The sequence below is a fragment of the Monoraphidium neglectum genome (assembly GCF_000611645.1).
Source record: "Monoraphidium neglectum strain SAG 48.87 unplaced genomic scaffold scaffold01626, whole genome shotgun sequence".
In the NCBI taxonomy this organism is placed as follows: Eukaryota; Viridiplantae; Chlorophyta; class Chlorophyceae; order Sphaeropleales; family Selenastraceae; genus Monoraphidium; species Monoraphidium neglectum.
Window position 1 is genome coordinate 1 of NW_014012002.1, and position 11,505 is coordinate 11,505.

At 65.7% G+C, this 11,505-nt stretch overlaps 4 protein-coding genes across 4 annotated transcripts; 1 reads left to right on the plus strand and 3 right to left on the minus strand.

The window, feature by feature from the left end:
- Positions 1-60: 60 nt before the first annotated feature.
- On the minus strand, positions 61-2,422 carry MNEG_8513 (3-phosphoinositide dependent protein kinase 1; the record flags this gene model as incomplete). Its single annotated transcript, XM_014043011.1, has 6 exons — positions 61-595; positions 770-862; positions 1,160-1,320; positions 1,494-1,631; positions 1,909-2,053; positions 2,364-2,422. The coding sequence occupies 6 exons, from the start codon at positions 2,420-2,422 to the stop codon at positions 61-63; spliced, it is 1,131 nt and encodes a 376-aa protein (XP_013898465.1).
- A 680-nt stretch (positions 2,423-3,102) lies between these two features.
- On the minus strand, positions 3,103-5,712 carry MNEG_8514 (Chlorophyll a-b binding protein 8; the record flags this gene model as incomplete). The annotated part of the gene is made up of 8 exons (XM_014043012.1): positions 3,103-3,177; positions 3,401-3,586; positions 3,844-4,025; positions 4,268-4,344; positions 4,560-4,630; positions 4,904-5,005; positions 5,472-5,558; positions 5,692-5,712. 8 exons carry the CDS (start codon positions 5,710-5,712, stop codon positions 3,103-3,105), a joined length of 801 nt encoding a protein of 266 aa, XP_013898466.1.
- A 1,249-nt stretch (positions 5,713-6,961) lies between these two features.
- Positions 6,962-9,919, plus strand: MNEG_8515 (putative Protein RMD5; the record flags this gene model as incomplete). The annotated part of the gene is made up of 6 exons (XM_014043013.1): positions 6,962-7,204; positions 7,459-7,542; positions 7,790-7,918; positions 8,322-8,600; positions 8,936-9,100; positions 9,557-9,919. 6 exons carry the CDS (start codon positions 6,962-6,964, stop codon positions 9,917-9,919), a joined length of 1,263 nt encoding a protein of 420 aa, XP_013898467.1.
- Positions 9,920-10,615: 696 nt separating this feature from the next.
- On the minus strand, positions 10,616-10,924 carry MNEG_8516 (hypothetical protein; the record flags this gene model as incomplete). Its single annotated transcript, XM_014043014.1, has 1 exon — positions 10,616-10,924. A coding segment is annotated over one exon (309 nt), but the record flags the coding sequence as incomplete, so codon positions are not given.
- Positions 10,925-11,505: the final 581 nt, after the last annotated feature.

Genomic DNA, 11,505 nt, shown 5'->3' on the forward strand with positions numbered 1-11,505 from the left:
CCGCCGGGCTCGCCCCCGCGCGCCGCTTGGCCCCGCGGCGCCCGCCGGCGCTCGCACGTGCTACACTTGCTGCGCGTGCTGCGGGTGCTGCGCGGCGGCGCCCGTGGTCGGCAGATACTCGTAATACACCGGCCCCCGCTCCGGCGCCCTGAACATGCTGCTCAGCTCCCAGTCGACCGCCGCCTCCTCGTCCGACTGCACCCGCGGCGGCGCCAGCGCCGGCGCGGCCCCGTTGGCCGCGCGCGCGCCGCCGGCCCACGCGACGCCGGCGAAGAACTCGTGGCGCCGCACGTCGTCGAGCCCCGCCGCGCCGAGCCGCTCCGACGGCTCGAGGCGCAGCAGGCGGTCGACCAGGTCGCGGGCGGCTTCCGGGAAGCCGTCCGGGAACTCCAGCTCGCGCGCGGTGACGAGCTGGAAGGTGAGGTACTCGGAGCCGCCCTTGAACGGCGGGCGGCCGGCGAGCATTTGGTATATGATGCAGCCGAGGGCCCACAGGTCTGACGCGTAAGAGATGCCCGTGTTGTTGAGGACCTCGGGGGAGACGTACTCGGCGGTACCGACGAACGACGTCGCGCGGTTGCCGCTGCGGCGCGCGCTGCGCAGGGCGGCGGGGGCGCGGCGGGGCGGGCGAGGGCGGGGGTTGATAGACGAGCAGGGGGCGCGGGACGCTGCCGTTCGACAACCGCTCGTGCCCGCCCCCAGCCGCGCCGCCAGTCGACCCAGGGGCGCAAGTGGCGCCCGTCAAGGTGGCGTGCGCCGTGCCACTCACGTGGGGGGCATGAAGATGGCCTTGGCGCTGCCAAAGTCGATGAGCTTTAGGTGGCCCTCCGCATCAATCAGCAGATTCTCGGGTTTCAGGTCCCTGCAAAAACGCAGAGCGGGAGTGTGAGCGTGAGTCGGAGGACGCCGGCGTAGACCCCGCATGCACTGCCCGCCACCACCGCTGCTGCTCTGGGCTCCAGCCTGCTATGCTGATCGACGCTCCGTGCTGGCGCCGCCGCTGCTGCGGGCGCGCGGCCTCGCACGCCCTGCTGCCGCGCCGCGCGCCTCCGACGCCGGCGAGCGCCCGCGCCCCCGACTGCGAGCACCTTCCCTCCAACACAACTGCTCGTGGGCGGCTTCCCAGCAGCTGCCTCAACCGGGCCCGGCCGCGCCCCACCTGTGGATGACCTCCATGGATCTGAGGTAATCCAGAATATCCACGACCTCCGCCGCCCACTGCACGGCGTCGGCGAGCGGCAGCTTCCCCCGCGCCTCCAGCTGCTCAAAGAGCTCCCCATTCGGGCAGTACTCCAGGCCCATGTACAGGCTCTCCTCGTCCTGGGGGGGGCGGGCATGCAAACATATACAATAATACGAGCTTCTTATGGATTGATGCGCTGCTATGCTCAAACTGGTTGGACAATACGCCGCGAGGTTTGCAGGCGGACGAAAGGGGGGGAAGCTGCCGGACATCTGTGAGCAGGCCCGCCAGGGGCACGGCTACGGGGGACGCGGCGCGTGCGCGCGGTCGAGGGCGGGGGCGAGGGCGGGGGCCGCGCGCTTGCCTGGAAGGTGAAGTGGAGCTGCGCGATGCCGGGGTGGTGCAGGCGGTCGAGGATGGTGCGCTCGTTGCGGATGTAGTCGATGACCTGGCGGCAGAGGGGGCGCGCATGGGGGCGACTCAATCACCTATCCTGGAGGTGGGGTTGTTGGGGGCGGCCGGCGGCCGTCCACGGGGCCAGCCTCGGCCCGCCGCCGCCGTGCCTCCACCGGGGGCCGGCAGGAAGGAGAGCACCGCCGCCGCTGTGGCGGCTGCCGCCCAGGCGCTCGGCACGACCCCCAGGCGCCGCGGGCGGACGCCGACGCGGCCGGCAGCAGCGGCTACGGCGCGTGCGCGCGCAGAGCGCGCACTGCAGGCTGCCCCACCTTGTTCCTTATCACGAGGTTCTTTGAGATGACCTTGACGGCATACTCGCGCCCATCTCTCCGGAACCTGGCCAGGACCACCGTGCTGAAGCTGCCCTCGCCCAGCCGCCGCACGACATCAAAGTCGGCGACGGTCAGGTTCAGCCTTTTTGAGGAGAGGGGGTGCGGGAATGGGCGTGGGGCGGGGCCGCGTTGTGGTGGGGGACGCAGGAGCTGCGGCGCACGAGCGGCAGCAGCATGTGCGCGCATGGCAGGACGCTGCCAAAGAAACCGCAGGTGGCTGCGAAGATACGAACAATGTGACCTGCGGATGCCGCTGCCAGCGGTCCAGCCGGCTTGGATCGAGCAACATGGAGCCTGATGTGGCAGCGCGGCCCGGCGCGCCCAAGCACATGGCTTCCAATGTCGCGTGATGCGCGTCGAGGCGAGCGCAACCTCGTGCGGCCGCCACTCACTTAGGTGCGCTATACTCCTGCTCCTGCGCTGCCTGGCATAGCGCTGGAGGGCTGGCCATCACGACGAGTTCAGGAGCCGGCACTGCAGGCCACCCGCCGGGCTCAAGGCGGGCGCTCCTGAGCTCAAATCTGTTTTCCTCTTCAGGACACCCCGGACGCTCAAGAGAGGGCGCCGCTCTCAGCCAGAGATGACAGCACCCGCAAATCCCAGCCAGGGCTCGCTTCGAGTTGACAAGCGCGCAGTATAAGTGATAGATAATTAAACTTGTGTGTAAGGCTTCAACTACGGGCACTAAACACGGTTTCTGAAAGATCTCCGGCAAATAGCTGTGTGGACAGCTCAATGTACTTGTGGCGCAGTATACAATATGTGCAGATGTGACCTTGCATGGAGGTGCATGTGATGGGGCTGCAGTCGATCGCTACGGGGCGTGTGAAGCTGAATGCTGCAGACTGCAGTACGGCACTTGTGGCGCCGTCGCCACTGAGAGCAGTGTGCTACGTGCCCACCCCTGGCACGCGCAAGTTACCCTGCTTGGGGTGTCCACGTGTGCAGAGTACAAGCCAAGGTTCACTGCATGCACGTCGCCGCGCTTCAGCTGGCTTCTATGCTTGACCACTCCCATTATACAACTCCATGGATGAGATGACTCCTTGTGCTGGGGACTGGGGGCGGATTTACTACTTGGGAGACCAAAAATCACACACACACACACAACTCTCAGCAGTGACAACACGCTCAGGGGCTGAGGACCTTGGCGAAGTTGGTGAGGATGTTGTTGCCGGTGGGGTCAGCCAGGTGGTCCAGGAGGTTCTGGGGGACAAGGTGTGGGCGGGTTGGAGGGCAGCTCAGGGTGTCACGGTCAGGCAAGGTGGGAGCGTTGCCCCATTGGGACCATGGGGCTTTCCTCCGACACAGGGAGGCCCAGGGTGATGGGATGGCGCGTGGCTGAGAGGGGCGGAGGCACAAGCAGCCGTCGCGCACAACCAGTCTGTGTCCCCTACCCAAGCCGCCCGCACGGGCAAGAGCCACGCACCTGGTAGGGGCCCTTCTGGGTGGCGATGGCCTGCGCGCCGAAGCCGAACACCGCGAGCATGGCCAGGCGGCCGTTCTTGATCTCCTTGAGCTTCAGGGTGTTGAGCTCGGCCTCGGTCTTGCCCAGGTTGAACATGTTGAACCACGGGCCGCCGGGGTAGGCCGGGTTGCCGCTGCCCTCAAACACCTGGGGCGTGTGTGCAAACATACGTGTGTGTGTGTGTGTGTGTGCGTGTGTGTGTGTGTGTGTAGATGTGAGTGTGAAAACGGCTGAGCCAATGCCGCGCTCGCTGCTACCAAGTGGCGACCTGCCTATAGTACATGCCAGATGTTGATCCATTGACACAGGCGCTTGACATGCTCTTGCCCACTGCACCCGTCGAGCCGCTCCCGGCCCGACGCGCACACCCCCTTGCGCACACACCCCGACTCACAACCCCCCACCTTCTCGATGCCGAGGAAGTACTGCTTGCCCTGGGAGCCGGGGTAGCGGAAGTCCTGCAGGCGCTTCAGCTCCGCAAACTGGATGAGGACCACCTCGATGGCAAAGAGGGTGTAGGGGTCGGTCCAGTAGTTGTCGTAGGTGCCCGCCGGCGGGATCACGCCGGTGCGCCACCAGTCGACCCCTGGCGGAGGGGGGGGCATTATGGTGGCGAGGGAAACCGCATTAGTGGGCAAGGCAGTCCCGCATCGCGGCTTGCCAAATGAGGCCGCTCAAGGGCTGACGATGCCGCAGCAGGGCACGCTGCTGGCTGGGCTCCGCGGCGGGAAGCGTTGCCGTTAGGCCAGGTAGCACGCCCCCAAGACCCTCATTGCGCCAATCAATCCCATGCATACACACTTTCACGGCATCACAGCAGCCACTCACGGGTGGCCTCCGGGATGAGGTTGTAGTGGCCCAGGATCTCCGGGCCGATGATGCCCGCAGCGCCCAGCATCGCCCACCTGCGCCGCATGGTAACCAGGGACGGCACCCGCGTTGCGCCCGCCGTGCCTCTGGCTGGAGCCGCTGCCAACAGCACGAGAACCAGCCCGGCCACACCGCTGCTGGCTGCGCTGGCCTGAGCAGGAAGCTAAACAACTCTTCAGCGAACCTGCGGCCTGCCCACTGGTGCCAGCTCAGCTCCCAGAGACTGGGCACTGCAGAGTCCGCCCCGCACCTGGCGTTGATGATCTCGCCGTACGCCAGCCACTCAGGGGTGACAAAGCCGCCGGAGTTTACGGGGTCCAGCTGCGGGCACAGGCCGGGCAGGCGCGCCGTCCGTCAGGCCCTCTGTTTACATTGGCTGCGTTTCGCCCAAAGAGCTGCTCGTGTCCTCATGAGCGAGCGGCGCGACTCTGCAGGCGCCAAGCTTCGGCTCGCCCTCCTGTGACCTCCTCTGTGTAGGGGCCGTCCGAATGACCCAGGCCGGTCACCCCGCCCCGCCCCGCCCAACCTGCAGCGCCCCGCTTTGCCTTGCCTTGCCCCAGCTGGGAGAGCTGCGGGCCGCCCCCAACCCCTCACCAGGCCCAGGGGGTCGAAGCCGAAGTCGCCGGGGAGGGAGCCGTCCAGGTAGGTAAGGGACGCCTCGCTGGGGAAGAACAGCTGGTCCTTGGAACGGTCCACCTGCACGGCAGCAGGTGCGGCGCGGTCGGGGACGTGACGGCGAGGCGTCGGGTTCGCGCGCTGCTCGCATGGGCTGCAGTGGCGCCGTCTGCTGCTGGCATGACGATGTTCCTCGTGGCACTTGATAGCGCCGATTTTGGACACACAGCCGAGCCACTGAGGCCACTTCACGGCACATACGGTACCGTGCAGCACTTTCAGGTCTGCCAGCAGCCCGTACCAACCGCTGCACTGCGCGTCATTCGCTTAAAATTTGCTGCAGCTGTGCAGGTGCTGCTGCCTTCACCAGCACTGCGTGCTGCAGGCGCCTCGCGCCGGGCCAGATACCAGCGCGATCATCAATAGCTGCCGAGAGCCAGCGTCCCGGAGACGTGCTGGAGCTGCTGCTGTCATGAGAACAGTCCTATCGCTTCGACTCCAGATCACCATCCAGGCCCACACAACTCCATTGACCGATCCCGGTCACCTTGGCCAGGCTCTTCTCGGGCTCAGCGCGGCAGATGGTGCGGGCGGCCGGCCGGGCGGCCTTGCGCCCCAGCAGGGCCTGCGAGGCCTGCGCGGCAGAGCAGCGGAGGAGGGCATTCTTGAAGAAAGCGTGTGCATTCCTGCAAAGCCTTCCAAAATCCTGGAAACAGCGCACTCCTTGCCCCTAATGGGAGATCTTGGGACTCGCCCCGCGGCCTCACCACGGTCTGCTTGAGCATCATCTTGCGCACAGCTGAGGAGTGATGAGGGGTGGGATGGGAGGTATCAGAATGAGGTTGCGTCCCGGTTCTCTACGCACTGCCGCTGTGGTTCTGTCGAGGTCTTTAGAATTTCCGCGTTTCCGGCCTGGGCGACTAAGAGTTGTAAATGGGTAAGTGGGCAGTTATAGACGAATTTCCGTCGTAGCATGCATGCATTGACGAGGGTTCGATTACCGCGGGGCGCCCAGAGTGGTCACCACCGTAGACACCGCACACGGCAGATGTGGCAAGCAGCAGTGTGCTCAAAGCGAGTGGGGTATCCCGCCCATACCCGTTCCACCGGTACCCCTCGATATACTGAATCACCTGCGCGGCAGGCGAAAGGCCGACCGGGGCAGTCCGACGCGTCTTGAGCCGGTGTTACTGGGGTCGAAAATATCGTGCGGCAAATGTGCAAACGTGTGCGAATGCTGTGGCGTGTGTGGGTGTCCACGGCGGGCCGCTCCAGTAAGTGGGCAGTTAGTACTGTACACGTAGTTTCATGCTACACACAAGCGCATGGTAGTCCTGCGATGTGGGGACACGCTCATGACAAGGTGACATGCGTTCCGCAGGTTTCGCGCAACAGATGAGGTTGCATCCAGCTGCGATCGCCTCAGGCTTGCGCAATGAAGGCATTGCGGTCGTCTTGTATGGCCAACCTCTGGATGCAGCCGCAGTCCGGGCGCAAGTCAGCACCACGCCGTAGCAGCACTGCCAGGCAAGGCTGCTACTGTGTCGGGCAAGGGCACGGAAGGTCAAAGCATTTCAAAGGCCAGCAACCCTTGGCAGCTTCAATGAGCAGACGATCATAGGGTGGGCGCGCAGCGGGAGCGTGCCCAAGTGCATGATGGTTCTCAGCATTTGTGGTGTGCAGAGGGTTTGACCACACTTTGACTTGCAGTGCTTGCCTGCGATGGAGCGCAAGCGGGCGCGATTGTGCATGGTTGAACATAAATTCCAGCGATGCTTACCTAGATTGGCAGCTCTGCATGTGCGAACGATTTCCAAATGCACAGTACCGGTACTTGTCTACATTCAATCAACATGCACACACCGCTCTCACTCTCACTACTGTAGTGTTTGCCGTGTCAGCAAACGAGGTTGCCAAGCAACGTATGATATGCAAGAGGTGCAAATGCGTTGGGATTGGTTATGACAAGGCCTAGCGCAGTGCGCACTGCTTGCGGACGCATCATTGGCGAACACTTGAGAGTGCAGAGCAGCTGCAATGCAGGCCGCCCTCGATGAGGCCGGTAAAGTCGTAAAAAAGCAGCGCACGTGCGCGGAGCGCGTGGATGGATGCATCGACCAGCTGATCTCGCTGGCAATGGCGACCCGCGCTCGCTTGGCCGCGGGCCAGCACATCGGCGCTGTCAAGGAGCTGCAGCAGCATATACAGAAGCTAGGCCTTGAAAAGGAGATGAACAGCCAGACCAAGGAGTTGCACACGGCAGTCGGCAAGTTGAACAAGGTGTGTGTGCAGTGCTGCGCCAGCGGAGCGCTCGCGCCTTGTTGTAATGCTTCGGCGCATGAACCCCGGCCTACCATGGTAAAGTAGTGCCTCCCACACAAAGCCAACAACACCATCCTAATGCCTGCTTTTGGCAGCTAACGGCGACAGCGGCTGTGGGTAGCTGGAATTGTCACAAGCTCCCTTTTCTTTTGAGGCGCCCCTCCCGATCCCCCCCTCATCCCCTAAAACATCACTGACCCACACTCGCACAGGCCCTGGAGAAGGTGTTTGAGGGCAGCGTTGATGTCTGCAAGGCGCTGCGCAGCGTGCGCTTCGACCAGCAGACGCTCAACCAGGTGCGCCCCTTTGCAGGCACAAAATCAGACAGGCGAGAAGCGGCGGCGGCAGCAGCAGCAGCAGCAGCAGCAGCAGCAGCAGCAGCAGCAGCAGCAGCAGCAGCAGCAGCACTTAGCAGAAGCCAAACACACGCCTGCACTCCACTACTGCCGCCTCAACCCCGGTACATGCGTGCTTGCATCAGCCTCACACCCGATGAGACACACCACCAAGACTCATCCAAATTTTCCACACCCGGAAGCGCAGGTTATAGCGGAGCACTTTTACCGGGAGGGGCGCTTCCAGCTGGGGGACGCTTTTGTGGAGGAGGCGCGCGTGGCGGGGGCAGACGCCATAAAGGCCCCCTACGTCAGCCTGCACGGGGTGCTGCAGCAGGTGGGCGCCGCCTTCGCCTGGACTAGTCCGACCTGCTCGGGCCTGGCCTGATCCGGTCCGGTCTGGTTGGCTGCTGTGTTGTGTGGGTTTAGAGGGTCGGTTGGATAAGCCCAGGGTTCGAAGGGGCGCGCCATGAACCGGCTTCCTCGTGGCGGCGCTGCGGCGCCGCAAAAGCCCACAGAGCAGGGGAAGAGGTGCTGCGCTGCAGTCCTGTGGGGCGAAAGCCAGCTCCCACCTCTCCGCCCCCCTATGCCCACCCTTCGGACGCACCAACATCCCCACCCCCTTGCTGACTCACATGTAGATGCGCGCGCACACACACACACACACACACACACACACACACACACACACACTCACACACTCACACACACACACACAAACACCTTCTGTCCTCCCGCAGCTGCGCGCCCGCAACCTGCAGCCCGTCCTGGAGTGGGCGCAGCAGCACCGCGCTGCGCTGTCGCCCGACGGCGGCCCCTCGGCCTTTGAGTTTGGGCTCCACGCCCTCGCCTTCATCGAGCTCCTGACAGGCAGCAGCAAGCACGGCGGCGGTGGCGGCGGCGGCGGCGGCGGCGGAGACACGGCCATGAGCGACGGCGGCTGGGGCGGCGGCGGCGCGTGCGGCGGCGACCCAGCGGCGGCGCTCGCGTATGCCAAGGCGCACTTTCCGCCTTTCCATGTGCGGCGCCCAGGGGGACGTGGGAGGGCTCGTGCCAGCCCGCGCGCCGCCTGGCTGCTGCGGGCATGCTGCTGCAGCACAGCATGACTCAGAAGCAGGGGTGCAACGGGAGGGCACGCGACGCCTCAACCCAACCCCCCTGCTGGGCGGGGGCCCCGCCGGAGGCGCTTTGGCGCCCTGAGTATCCCTCAGCCTCACCAACTGCGTCTCACCACCTTCCAGTCAGCCTCATGCCACCTGGCCGGCGAGTCACGCCCCCTCCCTCAACGGCCAACCCGCCCCTAAAACGCCGCCCCCACGGAACTACGCCCCCTCCCTGTGCCCCCCTCCCCCAGGCCAACCACATGCAGGAGATTCAGCGGTTCATGGGCTGCATCGTGTTTGCGGGGCGCCCGCCCAGCGTGGTGCCGCCGCAGTATGCGCAGCTGCTGTCCGCGGGCGCGGCGTGGGCGGCGCTGGAGGCGGAGTTTACTAAGCAGGCCTGCAGCCTGATGGGGCAGGTGGGGCGGTTTTGGGGGCCTGCTGGGACATGGTGTTGATTATCAGTTTGTGAGATTTTTTGTGTGTTTGTGTATGTGTTTGTGTTTGTGTTCAAACGTGTGTGTGTGTGGGGGGCCAACGGGGCATTAGGGGCCGGGTGGGGGTGAGTGTGTGCATTGTGTGAGTCTTGAGTGTGTGGGTGCGTGTACGCATGTGTGGGGAGGGAGCAGGCAGGGCGATGGGATGCGTGATCAGTCGGTTGGGAGAGGGGCCGCAGAGCAGGCCCGCAGCCTGGCGTGCCCAGGGGGTTGGGGCTGAAGCTTTCAGCAGACCGTGCACTTTTCCATGACTGGGCGCACACTGGGAGGGCCGGGCAACCATCCACTGTGCCGCCTCCGCTGCTGGCGCGGCGGCCCCTCCCCGCCCCCTCGGCCCCATCAGGCCACCCCCCGCCGTCCCCTCCCACCCAACCCCAGGCCGCCGAGAGCCCGCTGGCCGTCGTCGTCGCCGCGGGCAGCTCCGCGCTGCCCGCGCTCGTCAAGATGGTCGGCGTGATGGAGCGCAGCGCGCAGGACTACGACGCCTGCGAGCAGCTGCCCACCGACATCCACGTCGGCCCCGAGTTCATATTCCACTCGACGTTCGCCTGCCCAGTGTCAAAGGAGCAGTCGACGCCGGCGAACCCCCCCAAGCTGCTGCCCTGCGGCCACGTGCTGTGCGAGCAGAGCATCGCGAAGATCGCCGACCGCAGCCGGACGCGGGTGTTCAAGTGCCCCTACTGCCCGATGGAGGCGCGGGCGGACAACACGCGCGAGCTCATCTTCCCCGACGTGATCTGACGTGCGATCCGACGTGATCTGAGGACGATGCTGGCCGGGCCGGGCCCCATGGGATGGGAGCGGGCGGAGCCTGACGCCCGCAGCTCCCGGACACATGTATCTGTGCGCCGGGCCACGGCGCCGCCACCTGGGCCGAGCTCGCGCGCCGGTGCGCGGGTCAGCCGCGGGGCAATGCCCGCCACCGCTGGTCGCCATGTATACTACTGCACCTTGACCGCCTGCTGTTCCTTTTCCCCCTGTTTTCTGGGCCGTCGGCCCCGTGTTGACCAACAGAGCCCACGTTGGGGCTTGCCCAACTCCCAGGCATCAGCCTGCCTGGATTTACACGCGCCGCCCCAGTATGCAAGTGCACTTCCATATGGATGTGCACTTTTGCAACCGACGTGCCGGCAGTAACGAATGGACAAACGCATTCACGTGCTGGACGTGCGGGGTGCACTGCGTGACGCGGTGTGGTATGGGTACAAGGGTCTGCGTGGCAGCAGTGGGAAGGCGGCCCGGTCGCCAGAAAAGCGAATCTGCGGCGACGACGACCTCCGCCTGTGCTGCGACACCCGCCGGGAGTGGTGCGCTCGATGCTCCGCCTACCACGCACTCTGGTTATGGCTGCGAAAAAATAGTGAAGTGCGCTGGCAGATCGCCACCCAGCGCGCCGTGCTGGGCAGGGAGTGCAAACAGCCGCGCATACCGCCGCGCTCACCGGCGCTCCTCCGCCGTCCCGACAGCTGCCAGTGGCCCCAAGCCCTGCCACCACCCCCACGCGCCGCCCTCCGCCCGCCGCACCCCTTCATTCCCTCCTGCTTGCCGCGCCGCATCCACTGCCGCCGCTGCGTTGGGCCCGCTGCCCCGCCCCGGTCTTCCCGCCATGAACTTCTCGCCCCACCCCTTGGGCTTCCTCAGCGTGAAGCTGTCCAGCAGCTTCCCGTCCAGGTCTGACACCACCTCGACGACCAGCCGCGTGGCGCTGGCCTCCGCGCGGACGTAACCCCACCAAAACTTGATAGACTGCGCCGAGTGGGAGGGTGTGTTTCGGTAGGCAACGCGTGCTTTTTTGGGGGCTGTACAGACAGAATCTGCAAGGAAGATACCTGTGGCGACCGCCCACGGGCGCGGCTCGAAAGAAGCGCATTTCGTGCTGGGCAACGCTGGCGCTCGTATTCGCGGGGCAACACAAGGGCGCTGCATGCGCGCGGCACGCTCTCGCGTGGGCGGCTGCGGGCGCCTGTTGGCGCCAGCAAGGCAGGTTGACCGGCGGCGCACCTCCCAGATCGGCGAGGGCGCCAGGGGCACGTTGGTGCTGAGGGCGGCGCCCGCATGGCCGATGACGAGGTGCACGGGGCCGCGCGCGGCGCCGCCCTCCTCCGGAGGGTCAAAGCCCACACACACACCCCTGGCCACCGGGCAGGTGCGCTGTGCCCGGGGGTGTGTGTGTGGAGGGATGAAGCGGCGGCGGAGCCAGGGGGAGGGGGTTGGCCAAGGGTGCGAGCGGGGGACGCGTGCAGGGCAGGCTCGCTTTGGGGAGGGACCAAGGGGGCTGTCGCGAGCCCGCCGCCGGCGAGGGCGGCGTCGCAGGGGGCGCGCGGGCC